Raw genomic sequence first — 26,725 nt, 5'->3', positions numbered from 1 at the left:
CCAAAATGGGAATTGCTGTATTGGGGGGGTAGGGGTGGAGGGGAGAAAGAAAATAAGAAAAAAATCATTTAAAAAATGATAAAGAAAACAAAAAAGGAAAAAGAGAGATGGAAAAGAAAACCCAAGAAAGACACAACGAAAGCATGAAACAGCTATCTGCTGTGCAGAACAGGGCTTGAAAAACTCATATCACAAATACTTCACAATGTGCAGCATTTGTGTAAGCTCTGACCTTACTACTGTAAAATGTGACTGAACAGCAGGCATTTGCCCAGATTTAGGGTTGCTTCGTCTCATTCCTGAAAGCAATAAACATTTTTCTGCTAGCTTGAACAGAAGCTGTACCTTGCATGTTTATCCATAGCTGAACAGACACACTGCACTTTCAACGCTGCAATTCTTAAAAAAATGTGATGGATACAATAATAAGACATCATGCTATTACACATCACAATGTTATGTAATGTAAACAGCAACATATTTTGGCATACTTTATAATTTAATTTCTGTTGGGTATACTACTTAAACTATGCATAACAATATCAATTTATGGAATAGCCGACTAAGCATATTATGAACCTGAAAAGGCAAATATGGTCACTCCAATTTCTAATTTAGTAAATTGTATGTTAAAAAGTTACTATTTTCTCTTTGCAAAATACAATACCTTTAAAAATGTTGCCAAAACATTTTATTTAGGCTTGGAGGTATTTCTAATTAGGAAACATCTGGAAAGAAAAAGAGATCAGGTGTGATGACTTTTATACGGCAGATCTTTTTTAGATCTAGAGGTAGATAGAGATATAGATGACACAGATATAGAAAGATTTATGAAGTCTGAAATACAAATGTCTCTTATTTACTGCTGTGGTTATGTGTAGTGTATTATGGACACTCTAGGCAAACAGAGGGAATAATCTGCAAGAAGTGTTAAACTGAGAACTGCTTGATTTTGCATTTTCATCTCCAGTGGTGTATCTATCTACTGACCACACTGCCACGTACAGTGGCAGACAGTTTGAACTAACAAAATTTTTTCTACAAAACTTTTATCCTTGATGATACAATTGAAATCACAGAGGCTCCAGTCTTTGGGGGTGACATTTAAGAGTCTTGATATAGCAGATCTGGAAATTCAGTTCAACACTTACTATATACACTGGGAAACTAACTAGATAATATAAGCATCTAGGGATATTTTATATCCTGCTGACAGCCACAGCATTTCTATAGTCAGGCCGAGCAACCTGCACTGATCATCATTGTGCAGAAAGGTGAAGAAATCTTTTCTGAAGTAGGCTGCACTTCAGATATGAAGTGATGATAAATGATAATAAAAACCAGTATACTGATTCAAACCAGTAAGGTTATTTACTGGAGGTTTTCCATGAGATCAGCCATCTTTTAATGTGAAAATGAATGTGAATGTTGACAAAAATGGAGATAATTGTTTTCAATCCATACTCTCATATGCGTATGTTAGCATAAAAAGCACCTCACAAAATAATGTCATATGTAATTTAAATACATTTTAAAAACAGCCACAACATAAGAATTTATGTTCTTTATTGACTGAAGTTTCAAGCCCCACTACCCTCCCCACCTCTCTCTGTCTGTAGGGGGTTAAGGATTCACAATACTGGGCAAAAACAGATGAGGAAATACCAAAGACAGGCTTCTCCAGATCAAATTAGCAACTTCTACCCTCAAAGTGGAAAACATTAAAATAATGTTAGGCTTTAAAATCAAGGAACATTTTCTGTCCTGTATGTTGATGGACAAAGCATTCGCTAGAAGTAGTGAGTTAGATACCCAGGAATAGTTGAAATAGTATTTCTTGTCTTTCTCTAGGTCTCTTCGCACCACAAAACTTTAACACATGAGTCTGAAGAAGTCTGGCTACATGAACAAATAAAGTCTGGTTAACAGTGTCAAAATGAGAATTTAGTAAATTTATTTTTTTCTTTAACACTTTAGGAAAATGTCAGAAGTCCTTGAAAGTATAAAACTATAACAGCTTCCTTTATCATATTATGACCATAATTCAGGATGAAAGCTCTAAATGACTTCTCATATTACTAAAAAAACATAAGTGCATCCCCACCGTTTGTACGTTACTGTGAATTTTTGCTGCTTCAGTAAAATATTCTAAACAGACTTCTCTAAGAATGGCATTGCTGGTTGTCACAGCTAACAACACAGTTTGCAAGCATGTATTTTATTTGTGAGAAAATGAGAATCCAATGCTTTGATATGTGACATACATCACATGAGCATGAATCATTATTACATCTGCACTCTCAACTAGTTCTTATAAGCAAGCCTAAAGTTGTTCTCTGTACAACAATCCTTGTAGGGTTAATCAGTTCTGCATTCTGCACCACATGAACATGTAAGCAATTGAAAACACAAACTATGATAACTTACTGACAGGTATAAAATACTTTGACCCTCCCCTCCCACCCCAAACCACTGCAACCATGTATAATAAAGTAAGTCGAATGTAGTTAACTGAAACTGTTTATACTATCAATAAATAAGAGTCCAAAAATTGGTATTCACAGGCTTAAAAATAAACAGCTCTCCATATGCTCTCCGTATTTGATCAATCAACTAGTGAAATTATCTCCAATATTCAGCTAATGTTTTTAAGATTTTGCCTTTTTTTGCCTGCTCCCCATCCTCCGCTGAGTTGCACTGGATGGTCTCGAAATGATATCCGTTCTTTATGAGATGGACCCACACATGATTTTTCTGGAGTAGATATATTCTTTTCTAAACAATAAACAGACATGTGAAATTAACAAACAAAGAAACAAACCTCCCTAAATTTCACCACATCATATTCTTTTTAAGATAATGATATACATTAATGTATCTAATTTGATAGCACACAACTTTTATAATTATGTATTCCTTACCATTTTAAAAGTAATACAAGTATTTTCACAAGGTAGTACCTTTTTAAAAACAAACTTATCAAAATAGGCAGTAAAATTAACACACAAAATTATCATATTTGTAAAAGTGCCACTATCTGTCCATTTTGAACATATGTTAAACACATACAGAGCTATGAAATGCTTTTGACACAGAAACTACTAATGTCATTCATCCTTCAAATGGATGGAGAACTAGTTCAGAAGATATATCTAATTAACAAATTATTGCTTTACTATATTAGGCCAAATAAAAGAGAGATTTCTTTTTTTCCAAAGCCCAGGAATACTTAAACTTTGATGCTGAAACATCAAAACAGCTTTGTGCTTAAACTTGCCACAGCAAGTTTAAGCACACATAGAAATACATGACATAATCACTTTCATTGTCATGCACGCAGACGCTTGAGTAGTTTAGACAATAGTTTCTACAAAATACTTAAGACAATTATTTAAATAAAATAATCAGTAGACCTGGCCAAAGGTATGATCTTTATTTTACACAAATCAACATTTTACAGGTGGGAATATCTTTCTTAGACATTTATAAGGAAGAAAGCATCTATAGAAGACAAGTCGAGCTTTGGCAGACAATGATACGATGTTCACAGTACAGCAGTTTAGATATATGTATACACACACACAAAATTACCATGCTACCTTAGCTTATCAAATAAAAATTTTGCATACATCTTTTTGCCACCTATCAAAGGAAAAGATTACTAACTGCATATATTTAGTATTTTTTTTTATTTTAACTGTTTAGTACTTTTTAATAGTTAAATTAAATTTCTCACAATAAATAGTCCAAAAAAAACCCACAAAGCTTAAATCATATGACTGAATATGTCTATCTACTAACATACATAACATAGACAAAAAATTTCAAGCAGTAAGAACTTCTTTGTTTTCTCATGGATGTTTTTCTGCAGTTTGCTAGATCTAAATGTCAGGAGCTTTTCCCAGCCTATAGCTCCCTTTCTTAAGAATTTTATGTTATTGCAAATGTATCTTACTAAATAAATCTTTCTTTTTGTAACCAAGAGCTTTCAAGTATTTTTAACATGATCTCTGTTTGTTTGCTTATGGCTCTACAGATGTAGTCAATTGTTTTTGTTTCTTAAAATATATAACTTACTCTAAGTCTACCTGATAAAGGTTTAAAATACTCATGTCATGTCTTTACAGGATTCCCAGTTTCCTTGCCTTTGGATCCTTTTATTTAACACCTCAAATGATAGCAGATATGTCTAGTGCGGAAAGATTTTTGTTAAAGAGCAAAGAATAAAGTTATTTAATCAAGCAGTAAACTTTCCATTAATTCTTTTGACTGGGAACCATAACATATTCACTGAATGCTGGAACCCTCAAATTAGCAAATTAAGTGGTTAATTAGTGAAACTTCAAAATAAATCTAACATGGTAATAATATTTAAAAAATTGCATCCCTTTAATTTAAAGATAGTTTTTCTGAAGTTACAAGCATTGTTAATCAACAAAAAGAATTAAGACTGGAATGCGTTCTTTGTTAAAAAAATAAAGGGGGGGAAATAGCTATTGCATGTTTAGACTGGAAAAGAAGTTTGAGGCTAACATGCTTGAGACTGACTTTCTTATGCACTCATCTTCAAGGTTGTACTAATGATAAAGATAAACCAGACATAACAGTTATTTATTTCTATATTTTGACAAAGCAAATATTTTTTATTACATTATTTAAAAAATAGAATAAATACAAATTCCAGAACAAAACCATGGATAATAAATTTGAAAATTAGTTTAGAAGTGATAGATAGAGTCAATGCAGCAAAACAAGAAGTCAACTTCTTTTTAGTTGTCTAATCTGGATTATATCTGGACTAACAACCTCATGATCATGTCTGTACTGTTAAATATTATTTTCACAATGGACTTCAGAAATTCGTAAATGTGGGATTTCTGGCTTTCCAATTATAACTATATGCAATTAACTGGAAGGGATATATTGTCCTTCCATTACTATGAAATGCATATTATTATTATCTAAAAAAATCCCAAATATTTGCCGTAATTTGCTGCAAGAAGCTTGTGAAAAGTCTTCATAAATTACTAATATATCCTCTTATTTTGGCACAATAGCAGCCGCATCTGTCACAGCAGGAATTCTGCTTGCTTAAACTTCAGAGCCAAAAATTCACAAGTTTATTTTTTTAAAATTTTTAATCGTAACTGGTTTCTGCACTGTTCAGAGGGTAGCATAGTCAAATATTTTGTGAGTAAAATGTAATAACTATTAATCTTGAGTGTATATAAGTTGTCTGACAAAACAACATTTTACATGTCTGAGAGAATCATAGTTCAGGATTTGTAGACCCTCAGTAATAGAGCAGGATAACTTCCTCAGCCTGAAGATATTTTCGCAAAATCCCAGATACTCTAAAAGTGTAAACTCTCTACTTCCTTGAATGCAGGTTTAACAAATCAGAGCCTATCCCAAAGTCTGACAGTCACAGCTCTCTTTATCTAGTCTGAAGTGCTGGTTACATTTCCTAGGGTCTGCTTTAAACTTTACTATACAGTAGTGACCTAGACAAATTGAATCAAAGTCCCATCCCTGGAAGTGTTCAAGGCCAGGTCAGATGAGGCTTTGAGCAACCTGGTGTAGTGGAGGGCGTCCCTGCCCATGGCAGGGGGCTTGGAACTAGATGATCTTTGAGGTCCCTTCCAACCCTAACCATTTTATGATTCTATGATTCTATATTTTTCTTTCCATCCTTCACACAGTTCTCAGCACTTTCAGTCAAATAAAATACAATGACTGTAGGGAATGATCAACTAATTTAGAATGAAATATCTACAAGACAGGTTTGTTGCAAACCTTTGTATGTCTCATCTTCTGATCTTTGAAATGGGCATAATTATGCTTGCTCTTCTGATAAAGCACTTCTGATACCTACTAACTAAGAGATAGGTATTATTATCAGCATTGATGTTTCAGTTACTGTTTCAACTGCGATGATGAAAGGACAGAACTGGCATGGAAATCCAACAGCCTATTCTCTGAAGAAGAATTTTCTCTGAAAAACATGAAAATCTCTTCTTCGCAGAAACACAGATATGAGTCAGACCAACATATAAGCATAGTGCAGTTTGCTTACTCCTATTCCTATTATACCTAGTTCTCAGACCTTACAATTACAGATTGCTAGTGGCTTAAATATTAATTATGATTGTAAAATTGTGTCATAAAGCAAAGAAATGCCTCATTTAAAATGAAGATGCTAGTAAAATATGAGCAAGGTTTTTATTGCAGTTATTTCTCCTAGAGTTTAATGCAAGAACAAACAGAAAGAATAACGAAAATACAGGAATGGAAGGCACTGCAAATATAGGACTTACCTGATTTATCATATGCGTGCCCACAGATATGCTTATTTTTAATATATGCTTATTATATATAATAAGCATATATTAATTATTATATAATATACATAGAACTATGCTTATTTTTATTTTATGTTTTTTGTTATTTCAATGAAAATGTAGGTATGAACACTCTTGTGTTGAAGTAAGAGCAGCTTTGTGCTTAAGTATAAAGTAAGCATCTAGGTAGAGTCGTGCAAGAAGTAAAAATACTACATATGAATTAAAACTAAAACTCAGTTATTTTGCTGTCAATACCTGTGTTTACAACAGATTTTCTGATTTTACATTATTCAGACAGGCAATTTTTTCCTTCAGAAATATTCAGCAAAGACATCTCCATTAGCAAATGCTAGAATTTTGTCTCAACCAAGTGGGTGAGGGAAGACAAGAGAGTCTGGTAAGGGATGACAATGCCACTTTGAATTAAAAGACTGAATTTAGAAACGTTCCTTAAAAATACAGTCTTATTTTTCTAAAAAAAACCAAAGCCAATTTGAAATGAATAGATAACTGATTCCTTACTATATTTTTTCACTTACATTTGTTGTCATTACTTCTATTTATCATGCTTTACTTCTTCTCTTTGGATGTAAATACACTTATACCTGCTCAGGGGAAGTTGTGCAATTTTACCACTTTATGAGATTTTTTATTTTAAGAAAAAGGGAGAAAATAGTAAAAAATAGGGAGGATACTTAGTTCAACGTACAGAAAAATAAACCAAAGATTCACCAAAACCCGGTGATTGATAGCAAATGAAAATATTTTGCATTTTAAAAAATGTTCTACCAAGCACACGCCTGAAGTGTTGCAAGGTCAGATATTTGGGTATTATTAAAATATTTAACATCTCTGTGAGACTGTTTAACTGTTCTCTAAGGTGTACTTCATTTGAAAGTCTTACTTTACATCTCAATTGTGTTTTTGAGAGAGCTTATATCTTTCTCTTACTGCATTAACAATGATGTGAGCAGTTTTTACAGCAAGCTTGGATTTGCAATACCTCAATTTTTCCCTAAACTGCAATGTGTCTTACAAACGAACGGTTCACATATTGGCATATATGAGAGAATGAAATTGCTATTAATAGAGCTTATTCACTGGTAAAATAAAAGGTGACATTTACAGTCATATTTAGCTATGAGGAGAACTGTAAGGCATATATTTCATTAATATGCTTACACGCAAATATAGGTATGCACATGCATATTAGTGATTTATGAGTTTACGAATAATTGTAAGCATGATCATAACACTTTATTTTCATCTTATGTGTCATGAGTGTATTTGTAGCAGGCCTTATCCAGAGGTAACGACAGAAAGATTCACATTGGTTCAAGCCCATATTTAAGTATCTTTACTAAATATAAATTAGAACAATTAAATTGGTTTTACTCCATAAAGTACTGATATTTTTGACATTACTATTATTATTTTTACATTATTATTATTATTATTATTATTATTATTATTATTATTATTATTATTATTATTATTATTATTATTATTATTATTATTAGATTCTTCTTCTTATTATTATTATTACTATACCATTACTGGTACTATAATTAAATAGAACCTGGCAAGTATATGAAGTATGATTTAACATGATATACGGTTATTCTAATACCTACTCACACGGGAACAAAATCTTGGCCAAGAAAAGCAATTTAATTTCTCCTATCCCAAACTAGACTTTGGTAGACAGGCTGTAACAGTTATTTACTGTACTTTCATTTAATTGTAATATTTGACTATTTGAAGCTCTAGTATAGTCTTGAGAGATTTTCAGGTGCCTATATATATCAAATAACCATTTCTTTTGAGTATGTGCTGAAAGCTTGTCTTGGGTTAAGTTAACATGCTTCCATTTCTAAGCAGTCACTTTTCTGCTGTTTAATCTGTTTTCTGCTATTGATTTGTTCTGGTCTTTTTTAGTTAAAGCCTGGGTCTTTTAACAAATGTCAAGGTTTACATATCCTCTGTTTTGATAAGTAATGCAATATGTAAAATGCTTTGAATGAAATTCTTGGTGTCCAAGAAGAAAAGCTTTGTTAAACAGGTTATGATAAAAATTTTATGATGTATAGTAGACGTCATAGGGCATTTATCGATACACCTAACATTATGTGTCTGGGGATATAATTTATTTCAAAGTCCTTACCATATTGTATTACTTAAGCGCAAATACAGCATAAGAAGGCATGGAGAAGAAACTTCAACATTTTAATGAAAATGACCAGAACGAATCCTGAGCAGCAAAGCGTTTACATCAATTTAAGCTCTGGAAAGAAGCTAGGTTCAGCAGGTCTGTGAAAAAGGTAAATGCTACGATCTCAGAAAAGTTACTTTTTCATAATATTACTTATGGCTATATTGAAGGTGAATCAAAATTTTTTTTTAGTTGCATTGTTTACATCAGAACAAAAGTTTTACATTAAATTTTTGTATTTCACACTTTTATTTGAATAGCACTGAGAAGCCTCAGGAGCATCTTATACAAAATCCCACATAATATGTATTACTATATCATCTTTCCATATGGAAATTTCAAGATAAAAATACTTTTGATTATTTTTTTTAATAAATAATTGATTTGTTTGCAACGTCCTTGACTTTGAGTTGGTAGGACCAGAGAATAATCTTAAAATTTTTTAGAAACAATGAATTTAAATTACTTTGTTTATCAAACATTGATGCTGGTTAGAAAACCAGATCATGCTGACAATTACATAGTTGAATAATCTGAACTCTAAAATGTGACCCAGTCACAAAAAGGAACTCAGATAAATAAGCATTTACAAGAATAAGTTATAAACATTTATTAATTGCCATTCTACACACTTAAAATAAGCAGGTTAATAAACAGAATACTCCAAATATAGTCCGGTAAAATATAACATTTTCCTAACTACAAACAGGACTTTTAGCACCACTGGTTATTAAAGCTCAATATTAATTTTGTTTTTCAGCTCCTTATCTATTTTCCCAATTTTGACCATTTAGGATGAAATTTTACATATTGAGTATCTGTTTTGGTCAAAGTTTTCTGAAAGGTCGGTCACTTCTAAGAAAATATGGGAAATATTTATGTTGCCCTTTGTAGAGGGGACTTGAAGTCCGCCAAGTAACAGAGTCTTGCCTTTAGGATCTGTCCAAATTTGGATCAAGTACATCCAAACTGCAGTTTCTGCACGAACAGAGGAGTTGTTCTTGATATTTTTGGCTATATTCCCTAAAATATCAGTAAACATGGAAACATGCTTTACCATGATGCTACAAGAAGCTAAGCAAGACTATTCCTAAAAATAATGTTGAAGATCATGCTAGGTCAGGGAACTTAAGATCCTGCTTGTTTTATGCTCTCTGTGGCAGATGGAGCCTAGCTACAGGAACCATGGAGAGGATAAGAACCAAAACTCCTATACGAGGGAGACTGACAGAAGAGGCAGAGGGCAGAGAGAAATGAGACTGACTTGGATTTAAGGAGAGAGAAATTAAGGCTAACTTGGCAAACCATATCCTGATGTAGCTGGCTCAAAAGACTAGAACGACTTGACAAATACTGACACTGGCAGCAGAGAGAAAACATAGGGAAGAAGTTGTGAACTGGCAAAGGGGAACTGATTAAGAATAAAGAAGATGGATGAAGGGGCACTAGATGGGCCCTAAGTCTCATAACTTACATAATTAAAAGAAGTGAAGATACAGGTGATGATAAGAAAGGATACAGAGAATGAGTACATTAAGATGTACTCAAGATGTGCTAAATAGTACACTAAACCAAGCCAAATTTGGAGGACATTTAAACTAGGAGATGATGAATATGAAGAATAGTAACAAGGAATATCTGGATACGAAAGGGAATAGAGAGAGGAAAAAGGTAATCAGACAAGGATCTATGGAAACAAACATAAGACTTGATGGTGACTGTGGAAAGGAAGCCTAAGAGTGGATGGAAGAGGAAGCTTATGCTCGCATAAGAAGTTGGGAGGAACAGAAACAAGAATTGTTCATAGCAAAAGAAAGGATTATGGAACACAAGTGTGGAAAAGTCAGCCATGAAAAAGAGACAAATTAGAACGAAAAAAAACAAGAAAAGAAAGTTTATCTTGGGGAAAAAAATATATAGACACATCTTTGCCATCTAATGCAACAACTATTTAGTTGCCGAACATTCATTATTGGGTGTTTCTGTGCACTGACTTGAGAAATAATTTTGAAGCTACTTGACAAATATTCCACAGCAAAGGAAACCTAAAATTGTTGTTATTTACTCATATTGTATGATAGAAATACCTGTGGTGGGTCTAATGGTTCCAAGGTTCCAAGTAGGTATCTGTTACATGTAAATCAATGTCTCAGAATGGATTTTCTCCTCTTTCTTTAACCTTGATTCTCTTTAAAAAAACCAAACACCTCCTGCAAGAACCCCCAAACCCTCCTAAAAGACTCTCAGGCTGTAAAATTAAGCACTTAAAACTTAGAAAAGGCCTTTGTGTATCTGTTACACATAGTTCTTGAATTATTGTCATAATTCAAAACACAGATGATGAAATTACATGAGATAATCTATCATTTTTCCCCCTAGCCTGCTAAATTTAATGAAAACAAGTTTTAAGTGACTTTTAATAGCTGCATTTAGGTAATTTTTTTAATATGCAACCTCAAAGTTAATTAAGCAGCATCTAGTAAATTATCATTCTGTAGTCTGTTCAAAAAGATTAGGTATGTGATGTTCAGTAGTTAACTAATATATAGAAAAATATACATGCATCCCCATAATAATTTCAAATGGTTAGGAAAGCAGCATCTTTCAGCTATGTTTAACAGATAAACCCAGTTCTGATCTTGCAGAATATGTCAAATTTGCATGCATGAGCAAAATTATACACAAGTACTTTCCTGGTCCAGATTTTCTTCTTCTTAATCACACTCACCACTGGTTGAATTTTTAAAACACTTGAGCATGGAAATCAGTGGAATTCAACTGATGAGCCAAGCCTACAAGTGTGTTTCTTTACATTTTTAAAAAATATAAGTTATTAAGATTTCACACAGCAAGAACAGGGAAATACTCAGATGTCATATCTGTGAATAGGAAAAAAAATCAGTAAAAAATAAAAGTTTTTCACATTGTACATTAGAGGCATGTATCATACTGAAATCTGGCTTACTGGCTTTGATTAAGCCAGGATTTCACCTTAGAAATTCACTTTTACCTTCACAATTTTATGTTAATTTTTGAAAGAAGTCGCCTTCTCAGGCAGACAGTATTAAGATAAATAGCCCTCTGCACACATAAATGGTGACACTATGCTGATTTACTTTACTTCTAAACACATGATTTACATCTAGACTGGAAAGAAGATCATGGTGCATACCTGACTTTTTCTCATTTCGGCGTTATAAACCGTTCATTGATTTTTTAATATTGTTTCTTGAAGTACTTCTAAGCATTTCTATTGTTACTCAATACAGTATCTCCCCAGCTAAGAAAAAAAAGTAGTGAATTTAAGAAACTCTGAAAGAATGACAGTTAATCCTACATTGTCACCAACTATCTTTATTTTGTGAATTAATCATTCCACTTTTTGACATATTCCTTGATTTTGTCACCATACTGTAACTAGATTGTTGTTTGCATGGCTATACCTGTGTATATCCATCTGTAACATTACTCCTTTGTTGACATGGCAGCTTCCAACCGGTTTATCCAGTTCACGAATGAGGAAGAGGCCCCTTCTTTTTCCTAACAGTTAAACATAACATTCATCCTTTCCTGAGCAGATACATAAACATTATACAAGGATGGTATACATCACTATTATTTCTGTAAATAGGAAAATTGATGTCTCTAGATTCAACACAACATTCCTAATATCAACTAACAGGCAAGTGAAAAAACTGGAAAAAGCCAAAACTCTGGAATCTGTAGTCAAATACTTTTTCTCATGTGGTGTCATGGTTTGATGTGGAGGGGGGGGTGTCAAACCATGACATGTGGATAAAATGTATCCTATCAGCACTGTACACAGAAAAGTAGGTTTTAGTATCTAAGTCTGCACATGAACAAGTTCCATTTTGCTGTGTATTTTCACATATAGAACATCAAGTAAAGTTCAGCATACTGAAGAATGTTTAAAATATAATGAAGAGTAATATATGGGTTTATTGATTTCTAATACAGTGCCTTTTCTCACTGATTATTTAAAAGAAAGCATCAATGTCAGATGAATGAAAGATTTGAACACGACGCAATATTAAGATTATAAGCTTTATCTACCTGCACCATAAATTTGCAGGATATGAGTGAGCTCTTGTTTGGAAGTTACTAAAGAATTTCAAATTCATATAGAGTTGTGGCGCTGCTAAATTACCCCATCTCTCTGCATAGCTTTTTGCCTCGGTACCATTCTATTCTAACATCCCTAAGGACTTCCAGACGGACGCTATTTTGCATTCTTTCAGCCTATAACATAGGTTTAACAAGTTTTTGTTTTTCTCTGACTATGTAAATATATGTTACACATTAATGTATGGTGGATCAACAGGTCTTTTTCTGAGCTATATTTTGTATTCTGGTAAGATGTACAGAGGTATCTGTGTGGGAAAAAACATACTGAAAGGTTGTTCAAAACAATATTCATGCTTTTCTACTGGGTATCAAAGCCTGGTAAATTTTAATTACTTCAGAACTGTAGAACCCTTTCTCATCCATTACATGCCTTAATTTTCTGAGCACAAAGATATTAATAGTATGGAATCATCTCACTATCTTTTATTGGACAAAATACTTGTCCACTAACATTCATGTGGTCATATAACCAGATGTGGCTTAAAGAAGAGACAGCTTTATTTCTAAAATTGTGACAGTAGTTGTGATTTCTAAGGTAAATTGGGTTCAGCATTTTGCTGATAAGCAGTAATTTGTACTGTAAATATCCTCTATAAATCTAGAGCATTTCTCTGCATTTCTAAAAAAGAAAGCATAAATTTTACCATTATCTTCTAGGAGGTCTATTAAGTAGGTAAATGCTGAGAAATTGAAAGGACTACTAAATAAATATCTCCATATTTGATCCCATGCTTCTAAGATGTTTCTTACTCAGTTTCTATAACATGGCAAACTTCTAATTCAGACTGTATAAGCAGAAAAAAAAAAAAAAAAGAACAGAAAAATAGACCACCAGAAACTTCTCGGTAAAATATGAGTAAAGGCATGAAGAGAGAGCTTAAAAATGAGATGTTTACTGCCCAGAGGGAGTTTACAAATTCTAAATGAATGACAGAGGTTATGCAACTAGAATACATAGACAATACTAATGCTAAGGAGAAAGGAGTGGCAAAGTAAGAATTTTTTAAAGAAGTGAAGCTGTACCATATACTGTTTAAAACAAGGTTGAAGACTTTCTAAGGACTCTCTTTATCAAAGAAAGGAAGGCAAAAAAAAAAAAAAAGGTGGGGGTTCTGTCAAGAGGAAAAAGGATTGAGAGAAAGATGTAGAAAGGAAAGTGAAATAAAAGTAACTGTTTTTTTTTTCTCTTTGAGTTTGAAGTGTTTCCACTGTAAGAAAGGCATTATTAAACTTGATTAATTTCATTTTATTAACAGAATGGCAAAGTTTGACTTTATCTGTGAAATTAAATTTATATACGTTTTGTAGTGGAGATGACAGTATTCATGGGCCATTTTTTGAACTAGGAGTGACTAAGGAATGACAAGATTCAGGTCCAAATTTTTTTTTTTTTTCCTCTGGAAAGCAGTGTTTTACTGATATCAGAGGCTCCCTGAAAGACTAGAATTCAGGGAAGAGAAGAATTAAGAATTCTAAGCAGTATTTTAGATAACAATCAGAGGCATAGCTTCCATTGCATTTCACTTTCAAATTCTGGTGTTCTGGAAATCCCTGTGAAAAGACTGCAGTTCACAAGACAAGAAGTACAATGAAAATAAAGCTGAAGATTTTCAAAGAAAAGAGAACCACAAAATTGTGATGACAGGTAGACAATATAAATACGTAGGAGACTCATTAGAGGTCCAATATTGGCTGGACAGAACCAGATTATGATGACAGAATGGAGTTGCTGATTGTGCTAGCCTACTCACAAACTGGACACCAGTATAAAAAAAGTATCCTGTCTGGCTAGGTATAAAAAAAATAATTACTTCCAGTTCTTACAAAATATTTCTGTGCCCATCTTGCGACTTAGTGCTGACTACACTACCTATGTTCAGGAAAGTATTAAAACAAAAAATATGACCAACAATTCACACCAATATTTACAAAGTTAATAAAAATATTGAGTGTAAGCTCAGTACTTAAATCTTGCATAACTCTGACTGTAAGCGACTAATCACCAGGGCTCATGTACGTGTATTACAGAGAAATATAGATCAGGGAAAAAGAATTTTTTTTTCTGTCCTTTTTTTACAAAAGCAAGGTAAGTTTATGTAAAACTGAAAGGTAGAAAATATAATCAGCAAAAGGTCATTCTAACACATCTACTTTTGCAACTTATTGTTACTAGGTACCACAGAGATTAAGATTTTGGCAGTGATTTTACCAATCTTAGGAGACAAGAATGGACAAAAAAACCCCGAACACCCACCCAAAAAAACCACCTCAAGAAACAGAAAAGAAAAATTAGTTAACAGGGAGCATCAAGAAACAGCTATGATTCCTGAAATGAATATAAAGTAGTATGTTTGAGAACATAATGTACTGGCCATCAATAGAGATAAGGTCCTAAATTAGATAGGTAACTAATTAGTCTAACTGAACAACTGCTACTCTTTCTTCAGGTCATACATATATTTTTACTTTTTTTTTTTTTTTTTTAAATACTGAGATAATTTAACCCACAGTCAAGCTTTCCTTTGAACATATAACACGGAACCACATCAAATACTTTAAGTACACAAATGCTTTCCTTAAACTGAGACATACTATGTCCACAGCATTTCCGTTATTCCTTAATTAATTTTGTTTTGCTAAGGAACAGAATTAAGCTACTTTAGGATTAATCTACTCCCTATTCAGGTTGTTTGTTTGTTTGTTTGTTTGTTTTTTAAAGTAAATTCGGATAATAAAAACATCAAAATTCTTTAACCAGGAATTCTAAGAACCTTCCCTTGGAAAATAAGATCTACAAAATGTACATCAAAGTTGAGCAGTTCCCCAAAATGTTTCTGAAAATCTTGACTTAGCCTTTCTAAGAAACCTCTGAACTAAAGGATAATAATTTTGAAACATTGTAGATTTTGTCTCTACAAAACCATTATCATTCATGTACAGCCATGTCTCTGCAGTATATAAAATGTATTTTATTTCAATATCATATATATTTGAGAGTTTTTTGAGTAAATATACTTAAAATAATTTATCTTGAATTTTTAGACCTCACTTTTAAGCCTGGAGGATCTCAACAATTTATTGATACAATTACTGAATTACAAATTATATATAAGAAATATATATGTTACCCTCAACTAATATCTCTGATATATAGTAACATCTCTCAGTTGCATTGCACAGTTTGCCAAAGACTTCCTACAAATAATCAAAAAGAATTCTGAGCAACAACCAGGACTATGGATGCTGCAAAGCGCACTTAGTAACATTTTACTGTCAAACATTCAAGGTTCAATTCTCCTGAAAAAATGGTTCAAAAACCTTATTTAACCACTAATTCAAATGGGAGCACCTCTAAGGTCACAGAATCTTTTCTAAGCTCTTTTTTAATACAAGTGCAGGCTAACTCAAAAGGAATACACCTACTAACACTAAAATAGTTTGTAGGTTGCTTCATTAAGTATTTCAGAAAGCAAAACTGAAAGAGACAATACAACAGGAATACATTATAAATAAAAGCAAATTTCTAATGTTTTCAAATTAAGGATACCACAGGATTAGTAATTTATTTACAGTCACCGAAAAGCAACAGCCTTTGGCAAACGGAACTAATAAAATGAACATGTTTATATACTGCTTATAAATTGTACAAAGATAATAGTAATGTCTGGTTTTATATATAACATGCAATACAATTTAATGTATCATCATTGTTTAATTTCTCAAATCCATGATGAAAAGATTTATATAGATGCACATACAGAAACGTATATAGAAAGATGTAAGACTTGGGCCTTTTTTTCCTTAATTCCTGGACTACTGAAAGGAGAATGAATATGTAATTGTGCTGTAGTAGATGTGTATTTTATGAAAATACATGTATATTACCGGATACTGTAAACTGCCTCTCTGTCTCTCACACTTATGACTCTGTCAGTTGATTGTTCTTTCCTGCTCCTTTCTTAGTCTATTCTTTTTCAAGATAAAATACAACACCACTTTTTTTCTTAACTGTTCCCAAGCTCCTAACATAGGCAAGTTCTACACGCCTGTCTTTGTCGAAAGAGCTTATTATTTACTTTTCTGGATGGAGGTATAGTGTAGTTTACAATCTAGACAGCAGTTATACATTAATATGAATGCAGTGTATATTATTTAACTCAACTATTCAAGATATGCATATGTTCTACTCTGAATATATGAACATAATGATAATTTTGCCATTGACATCAGTAGCTTAGCAGTTAGGAATCTCATCTAATTTAAATGGTGGGGCTTCATCACTAGCCAATGGAGAGAAACAGGAAAACTTAGGACACAACTCATTGTTTTCTAAGATGGCAGGCAGAGAGAAAGAATCATATCCTTTCTCCAAGATGGAATTAATTTAGACTAGGACGATAAATTTTATCTAATCTAATTTTAGGAATGTTAATCCAGTGAATAAGCACGGACAAATTGTACTCACTGTTATTTTTTTTGTCTATATGTAATAATATAATGTAAATAAACCTTTATTCCAAAGCCTTTAAAAAGTATGTCAGAAAAATAACGACATCAAGTATTTTGACATGTTTTCCTTGAATTTTTTCATTGAAAGTGAAGTCAGCATATATGAAAACATAATCAAAAAGTAAATTCAGAAATTACATATAATTTATGACATAACTTGATTTCTATTTTGAGATAAAGCATTTCAAGAGACTTCACTACTAAAACAGTTTCAGAAATTTCAATAATTTTGCCAAAGTTCTATAATACTGCTTGTATTTTCTGTAACATACATTTTTGGGATTTGGAGTTTTATTTATTTGGAAAAGACATTGTACACAAATGACAAAATATAGTAATTGTATTATTAGAAATATGATAACATTTTCTTCATTTATATTACACAAAACAAACCATGAAACTTAAAATGTTACCATTTTATGACTTTCAAGTATTATTTTTTATTTTTTTCTCTATATAGATTCTTTTGTTAATTTATATGATATTAGAGTGGTAAAAATGTAAGGCTTTAAAAGGATCCTCTGCCACTGAGCTATAGAAAATTCAGTAGGACACACATACTACAGCATAATTGATAACATGACAGAAATACGTGGCTTGATTAGGATATGTGTTCTGGTATTCAGTTAACAAAACATGTATTTTGTTAACTGAAAACAAAATATTTTGTTTCTTTTGGAAAAAAAAATGAAGGAGAATATTAAAAAAACCACTCTGGTTTCTAATTTAGAGAAAAGAAAGTCTTTTAAGAACTTGATCATCAGAAGACCTAACATATGTCACAGGGAACTTCCCATGGGTTAAAATCACAAGAGGAGAGCCTATTGATAGCAACAACTCAGTTTTTAAACAAACTGTAGAAAACGTATGAAAAGGTTTTAGGTAAGAAAGAAACAGAAAGAGAAGTAGAATGTGTTATTAGGGATTCCAAGCATGCTCAGTTCCACCTAGCATTTTAAAGTGATCTCTAAAGCTGATAATAAAAAAAACATAACTTACTTGAAGATCTTGCTGACTGTCTGTGTGGCTGCTTATTTTTTTCTCTGTTCTCAGTCAAAGCACTTCCACTGGCCATGGAAACAAGGTCTGAATCCGTGTCTTCTCTGCTTACAGGGCTTGCCTGGAAGCAGTGGGAGAGAATGTACACAATCATGAAACAAAATATAACATTTTCTGAATGCAGCTCACATTACCCCAAATAAACAAACAGCGTCTGTCAAACAACCTTCTTCAAAATGATACCACAATCCTTTATTGTTGCCTAGGCTGAACAAATGCACTATGTCAAAGCATTTTTGTAAATAAGAGCCGATCTTAAAATTGTGGTTTGTGATCTGAGTCAGTGCAACAACAAAAGAAAACATTTTAGTACAGTAATTTTGAAGAAAATCAATCTTGCAGATGGCTGATGAAACCTTAAACAGCTTAAGATCATTTACTGACCAGTCTATAATTTAAGTTAAAGTTGAATGTCAGACATGTCATATTGGATTATTTTCTGCAATATTTATGTTTTATCCAGGACACGTATCAGATCAATCAGTCAAGGGCCCAGTAAGTAATTCAATCTTTCAGTTTTTGGCTAATTAACCATAACCATCAGACAGCATTTTAATTATACTTTAGGTAAGAGTATTATCTTAATTATAAACTAACATCCAGTGGTGGTACACTTTGGCACGAGGCATGTTACCTGCTCATAAATATGGCAAAATAAAAAGGAAAACTGTATTTCATTTTAGCAATGGGTCCTTGTTTTGGGAACATGTAGGGCAAAGGTTAAAAATACTGACCTGGAAGATACCACACACCATAAATGGCAGATTGTCAGTTTTGCAGCAATGACTTCACATTTACTCAACAAGAACTTCTTTTTCTTGAAATGAAAAGCTATTCAACATCAAAAGCAACCATCTGACAATACTATCGACTAGACACTGAGGGCCAGTAACAATGACAGGGAAAAATCAGACACTGCAGAAAAGCAATCTACAAAATGCCCAGTGCAGAACCCGTCAGCTGGAAGCACTGAACATAAGGACATACTTAAATTTTCTAGTCTCTGGACCTTCAGAAGTGGAGTCCAAGAGGCAGATTAAGTCCTTCTTCTATCTGGGCTGAAAAGCCCTGAATCCTTTCGGACTCTAGATGTCTAACTGAGTAGCATCTATTTTTTTATAAAAACAAACAACAAAAATGGAAAGACTATGCTAGTGGCAATGTCACCAAACTTTTGCAAAATACCATAGTAGCTAGACTGCTCAATCAGGAATCAAGAGATTGGGTCTCAGCTCCTTCCTCAGGGAGGTTGAAGCCTGCAGCTCCCTTTTCTCAGGAAAATGCCGTTACTATAAAGTCGTAGGCTATTCCGGAGGAGACGATCTCCAGACTTCCTGTTCAACCAGCTCACTGTACTGAGAGCAGCATTGCACCAATGCAGACAGGCTTTGTAGTCCAGTCTAACTTAAAGAACTCAGATGAAATGGAGACCTGTTTCATTTCTTTGTCTTTACCCAGTCACTGTTTAATGTAAAATTCATTAAAAAGTGCATGCATTTTCAAACTAATAACTCCAAAGATACAGAGATTTTATGCCCTTCCTTAGTGACTGCGTATCCTTTGTGTCAGCGCAGAAAGTTTATCTCTTGTTTTCTGATCTCTTGCCTTCTACATGTTTAATGACCATCAGTTTAAAGTTTTGCTCTGCACAGGTAGCAAGCTGTTATTATTGCTGTTAGCATCAATATTTTTTTTCCTCTTCTTTCAAGAGAAAAAAAGAAGAAACTTTGAAAAGAATAAGAGTTACATGCTGTCAACTCTTTATTTTCTTGGTCTTAATATTTATGGTCACTTTAAGCTTGTGAGACCTCTATATGTTCAAAATCTTTAAACAGAAAGCTTTTGATCTTTCCTTAAGAGAAAGCTATTGATCTTTCCTTAATAGAAATGCAATCATTGTGATGCTCAGAGAGATTCAAACCAATGGAATTGATAATTTTTATTTCTATCTAACCTGTTTCAACACATAGCAGAAGTTTTCTAATGTCCCAATTTCCAAAGGCCCAGGCGGCCACAGTATTTTAAACAACTAACCTTTCCATGGGATTATTATTCAATCCCCATCATCATAGAATCTGAGGCTTCATCATCTTGTAGACAACAATATTCAGTGTTACATGCTATATTTTATTAGGGCTGTCTGGTGCTCTGATGCAAAATATTTCTTATTTTCTTTCAAATAAAGAGAAATGTTTTCACCGAATTACAGTCAGAGTAATATTTAAGGTTGTATTAATCACTGGAGCAAATCAGGTTTGTAAAGAACCTGATTGAAAGTCCTCTGATGCTAATTAAAACCTTCCCTTTTACATTTATAGCTTAAAGCCAAAAGTTTGGAAGAAACTTAAGATAGTGGTACTCTTTTTCACAAAACATAGTATTTGACTTTCATCTGTAGTGATCACCATATTTAACTCTTCAGACTTTTTGCCCTTAATTTTATTACTACAAATACTTTTTTAACAATTAATTGGAAACTGATTTAACTCAGGAGGAATCTTTGCCTTGAATACAGCTCTGCATTTGAACATTCTTCTATTCCTATGTCAAATTATGAAGATATTATGTAAAATTCTGAGGTAAAATGTGCTTTTAAATGCAAGTTATATCTTAATGATTTGGAGATAGTGATAAATAGTGAAGTGGTTAACCATGTAGGTAACTTAAAATATATAGAAAGATGAATCAGGAAGTCTATCCTTCATGTCAGTCAGCAGAATCATATTAATTTCAAGTGCTCAGTTTAAACTGTAGGTCAGCATGCCTTCCTAAGTGCTTATGTAGTAGTAGAAGAAAGCGAAATAATCAAAATGATCAAGATTAACATAATAAGGTCTGAGATTTATTGCATGTTATTACATAGAGTTTATTCCCCAACGAGAAGGGCTAAGACTTTATTGTTAATATGCAACAATCGACATGCCATTTTGTATCCACAAAAAAGAATGTCTCAGTTAGAAAACATTATTAATCTAGTACTTCCAGAATGCAGATTTATGCAAAACATACAAATTAGGGATCCTACTACACGCAGAAAACTTTATGATCGAGTACAGGACATATGAATAAACTACTGGAAATGCCCAGGAATGCTTTCCTCTTCTATTTTTTTTTTTTTAATGCATATTTGCCTCTTTCTTCTAGTTTACCAGAACTTTTCCTACTTTTTAATAATGATTGCAGCTAAGTGTGAACTTCATTTTTGTCATGATTTCATAGCTTTTAACTGAGTTACTGTGCAGAAGCATTAGAAATATGTTTACATTTCACACTTCAACCTTTAAATGTGAAGGGAACCCATATAAATTTTAAAACCATAATTCTCTCTTTTAAAAACCATAAGTGTACAAACCATATCATTATTTCATTGCCTATACACTACTGTTTTCTGCATTAAAGATATATTTTATTCCTTTTTCTATTTTTTGACCTTCTATTGCATTTTTCTCTGTATTTCATTCATGTGGAACAGCTATGCAATTATGTGGCACAGGCTGTGACAATCCCATAACATTGCCAGTTACGTGGGCACACCACATAATACTGCTGTGGGATTGCAGCAGTATTTTGTGGATAGAACTGCTTACTGTAAATAAGATACAACCTACCTATGTTCACATATGCTTACCAATAATTACATAATATGCAATTTAGATAACATTATTAGATTATGATTTGCTCAAATCAGAGCAATTACTGTTTTAGACATTACCTAACAAATAGCTATTGGCACGGCTGCAACCAAAACCCATCACAACGGTCGTCTGGTTCATCACTTCAGCCACTAAAGTTTAACAGGAACCTAAGGATTGGACACATCCCACACTAGAGGAAAACCTTTGACAAAATCTGACTTAGAAAAAATAGTAATAGTAACATCTAAGACTTAAAAGCATTTTGTCACCAGTGAGTTTTAGACGAGTTTACGGAAGCATTTCCAAAACAAGCATATTGCACAGATGGCGAAGCTAAGAAAGACAGAGGTTAGAAAGGGCCAAGATTGCTCAGAGTACAGAGTGAGGCATATGACACATCGTCAAACTGGGAAGTACTTTTTATGTAATATTTTACATTATGTATATTAATATAAGACACTAATTCTGTATAGTTTTAAAGTTTTTACCCCATTTTTTAAACCCTACATAATTATATCAACAAGAATATGTCTAATTTGGCAATAAAATGTAAAGTGTGTATATACATAGAGAGAGAGTATAAATCAGCCTGTAGATATCATAACACTGATCACTATCAAAGGAACTTTTGGGTATCTCTGACACTGAGTCTTTTCTTTTGCAAATCTTCAAATTGTTAAATTGCTTACATTTCCCCTCCTGTCAACATGCAGGACTACCCACTTCAGAAAATATTCAAAATATGTTTTAAATGCTGCAAAGAAAAGAATGACTCATGAAAAGAGTAGAGGGCATTTTATGATGTAAAAAAATATTGGAAATAAAACATAGGAAGAAGTCTGACTTTATACACTGTTTTAAATAAAGTCAACATATTAATGCACAGGTCCAACTTACTGTCTTTCAATAAATGACACTATGGGCATATAAGAATAATTCAGGAATGTGACCTACAGAATTTAAGAACATTTAAACTAATCTGATTGACAAGAATAGATGTTTTCATTCAATAATGTAATTGGTGTTGAGTCATATTTAGTTTTTTTAAATATCAACATAAAAGGTTGATTTAGAAGCTTTAGAAAACACACAGTAGCATTTGATGCCTCAAAAACAAAATCAGTATCAGATCATGAAACTAGAACCCTGTGTACACACATGGGTTGTTGTGCTCAAACATTTTCTTCTGATCTCCATCAATGGGCAACTCGATTGCCAAATAAAGGCAACATTAAATAATTATATTAAATCAAAAAAATGTCCTCGTTGTTTTTACATCAAATATGCATTTGAAAATACCATCAAGGCATTGCTGAATTCTGCAAAATCCCACAAGTAAACAAGTTCTTACCACAAGTTGTACTTGTCTACTGTCACGTATCGCAGGATCCAACTCAGGCAAAAAATGACAGCTGGGAAAAACGTAGAATAGAAATTTAAATAAATCTCACTGTACTGAGTTCACTAAAATACCTGCACAGAAACTTTTCCTGCAAATACTCCTGCTTAAGTAGAAATGATACCATTTAAAATAATTCCATAGTAAAGATGTATCAGAGCAATTAATATTAATTGATAATGTCAAAGCATCAGAGTAATTAATATCATTTGGTTTTGTACTTAAGATTAAAATCAATAAATCATTAACAATTAATATTGTTTATTCCAATGATAGAACACTGATTTAACAATATAAATGTCAATAAATACAACCATGCATGAATTTTTGCATGTAGTTGGAGATATCCCTGTTCCTTGCAGGGGGGTTGGACTAGATGACCTTCGAAGGTCCCTTCCAGCCCTAACCATTCTATGATTCTATGATTCTATGAAATTATAGCCAAATCAGTTGCCACATTTCTTTATTAGGAATAAAATTGTTTCCAGTTACATAAACGTATCAGCTGTTCTAAACAGTCTACTAGTGATGTTCCAGTGGAGGTCAGTGGGATTTTTACCACAGAAAAAAATGGTATCATAATCTTAAAAATGTCAGTACAAGTATCAGTGCATAGTATACATCTGCAGAGGTAACATAATAACATTTTAAAAATTATTTTATGAATTTCTGTGTCTTCTTACTTTCAAACATCATTACATCTTCTGTTCCAGTGTTCTTATTCAAATTAAAAGTCATGACAATTATCTTACACAAATACTTGGAATGTTTCACTATTATGGAACATGACTCACAGATAAGTATGTTCTAAGGAATATGTGCTGCATCTACTTCCTACAGTCATTGACACAATTCAGAAATGTGGAATTATTTTCCATTCAAAACATAACAATATGCAGTTACAGTATGTCATTACAAATGAAATAAATTTTTAATGAAAATAAAGTTAAAATGCTTATGCTAAATCCATTGTTTGCCTACTGACACCTTGTTTGTTTTTATAAGAGGTGCTTGGCATTGTGTCTGCTAATGACTTCATTAAGATATTGATGGTTTATATTGAATTTATGACCAAAATATACTTACTATGTCTTGATGTTAGTTTAGGGAATGAGATTAATCTCTTCTTTAATATTATTGTTATGTGTTTAATAACCAAAATTAAATATAGGAGGAGCAGGTTTACAATATTTTACTAAAGTATACTATGAAGATGTAAAACTTGGGTTTATGTTTTGAAGACAAAATATAAATACATACTATCTAGTTAAAAAGTGCTGTTTTTTTTTTTACTTCCTTAATCAAATCTAACAATATAGGTAATGTTACAGTTGATCTAATTACATAAAACCATAATATATACCAACAAAGTTACAAAATATATGATGAATAAGTACTTTTTCTACATTTTACAATATAAAACACACTGCATTGCTTTTGTAGATATTTGTTGTAAGATTCTGCACAGTTTATCATTTCATTACCATTATGGAAGAAGTATCTGTACAATGACTACTAAACCAATTCTAAAGGGTACCATGTTTTGGACCCAGAAGTACGGCATACTGTCTGCCAGCTACAAAGTCATGTTTATTTTAGAACTATTAACCTAGGTTTCACTTTACAAGATAAATTTAAAATAAAATAAAAAATCCGTAATTTAAAGGAAATGACCTCACCACTTCATATTTTTGGAACTGGCTGCTTCATAATCCAAAAGCTGTGTATGAAGCCATTGGTATGTAAAGTCTTTTCTCCTTTGTAATTTCTCATCTAAAGTAGTATCCAGCAGAGGAAATTCTTCTTTTTTACCTGAGGAGGAAAAAGATACTCCTGTGTTTCATTGTTATTTTGAAATATATATTTTTTTAAGATTTCTCAAATAAATTTTGCATGTATTGCCTTCTAAAAAGAAAAAAAGGCAATTACTTCATGTTCTTGCAAAGAGTCCAACTAGCTTGAATTTCTTCAGACATATTGAAGAAATACTTTTAAATTAATTTTGAATTTTATAGTTTATTTTCTCTTTCAGGATTAAATATTTGCCTTCTGAATAAAGTTATTTTTATTGGGAATTAAGATTCTCCTTTATTCTGAAATATACATAGAAATATATATTATACATAAATTGCTTGTCATAACACCTGTGAACGTTGCTTGTTGTGCTATGTGTATCACTAGAAATAGACGTTCATTTATATTTACGATTCCATTTACCAATTTATAAGGCAAAAAACCTCACCATTACATACAAGAGTGGACATCCGGCAATCTTATTCCTCTGATCTGTCTTTTACTGATATGATTTATTAAGACATTTTAATGGTAATTTCTGATATTGGGTTTCAAAGCAATTGCATACATCATAATATTTTTAACAAATTACTACCTACTTTTGAATCACAAAAGATACCCAAAAATAGAGAATAAAATAGCAACACGATGGAAAAAAGTTGTACAATTCTGGAGATCCTTCAGTTTTTGAGACCATTCTGCTGAATATCAGATATGTTTTGAAGCATAAGGAGAAGAATATCAGAAAAAAAAGCTTTTCATTTTTTCTCTTTAATGTAATTTCAGATGACATTGAGTTCATCTCCCTCTTGCTGATTATTCTTTTTTTTCCTTCAAAGATTTTTCTTTCTCTCAGTGGTAGGTGAATTCAGCAGCTACTAGAAGTTGTTTAGTAAACTGTAGGAGCATACCTGTTCTTTTGCACTTAAACCAGTAAAGAATGGAGATCACCTCACTTGGTATCAAGTCCATTTGCCCACTATATAACTGCAAAGGATGGAAGGCAGGTGGGGGATGTCAGAACTGCCTTCGAGGTGAATAATTTCCTCATGCTCCTTATTTTAAGCCTTAGTTTTCATTCATATTTTGACAACATGAACTGAAGTAACAGGCTATTCACCAACTCACCTGTTAAGAGGTTTGCTAAATTACCTGTAGTATTTTTTAAACTTATTCTTCTGTAAAAATTATATTTTACTTTGCATAAGCTGCAAAATGTAGTTCCTCACTTGCATTTTACTTGGCTTTTCAGTGAGCTCATTGCTTTAATCTTTTAGCTTCACAAGAATACTGTTAAAGTATTGTAGCTTCTTATTTCATCGTCTGAAATACAAATGTCTTTCAGTTGTGCTCTCCATTTATCTTAGGATAGAGAATCTCTTTTCAAATCAAATCTATTCCTTAGACTGAACCTGTTCAATTGTCAAACCTGTAATTAGCCTATTAAAATTAGGTAAGATCCTGGTCCAGAATATGAAGTCATATATGTCTTGCTAGTGACTTACAGATTAGAAGTTAGGCAGAAGAATTTATCCTCAGTTCATGTAAAGAACTCTCATTTACCTCCTTAGGAAGACAGAAAGTGAAAAGCTTAGATGGATGGTAACTGTATCTACTCAAATGAGGT

General features: G+C 32.5%; 1 protein-coding gene across 1 annotated transcript in view; it reads right to left on the bottom strand.

The window, feature by feature from the left end:
* Positions 1 to 2,635: 2,635 nt before the first annotated feature.
* The window catches only part of LRRIQ1 (leucine rich repeats and IQ motif containing 1), a 114,901-nt gene continuing 90,811 nt past the window's right edge, over positions 2,636 to 26,725 (bottom strand). Inside the window, 4 exon segments of the mRNA XM_086610728.1 lie at positions 2,636 to 2,775; positions 18,211 to 18,331; positions 23,257 to 23,317; positions 24,984 to 25,116. Coding sequence (XP_086466854.1) covers positions 2,636 to 2,775; positions 18,211 to 18,331; positions 23,257 to 23,317; positions 24,984 to 25,116 — 455 coding nt within the window.

This window comes from Tauraco erythrolophus, chromosome 4 (assembly GCF_009769465.1).
Source record: "Tauraco erythrolophus isolate bTauEry1 chromosome 4, bTauEry1.pri, whole genome shotgun sequence".
In the NCBI taxonomy this organism is placed as follows: Eukaryota; Metazoa; Chordata; class Aves; order Musophagiformes; family Musophagidae; genus Tauraco; species Tauraco erythrolophus.
The sequence above is the reverse complement of the archived record's forward strand: the minus strand, read 5'-3'. Positions and strand labels throughout refer to the sequence as shown.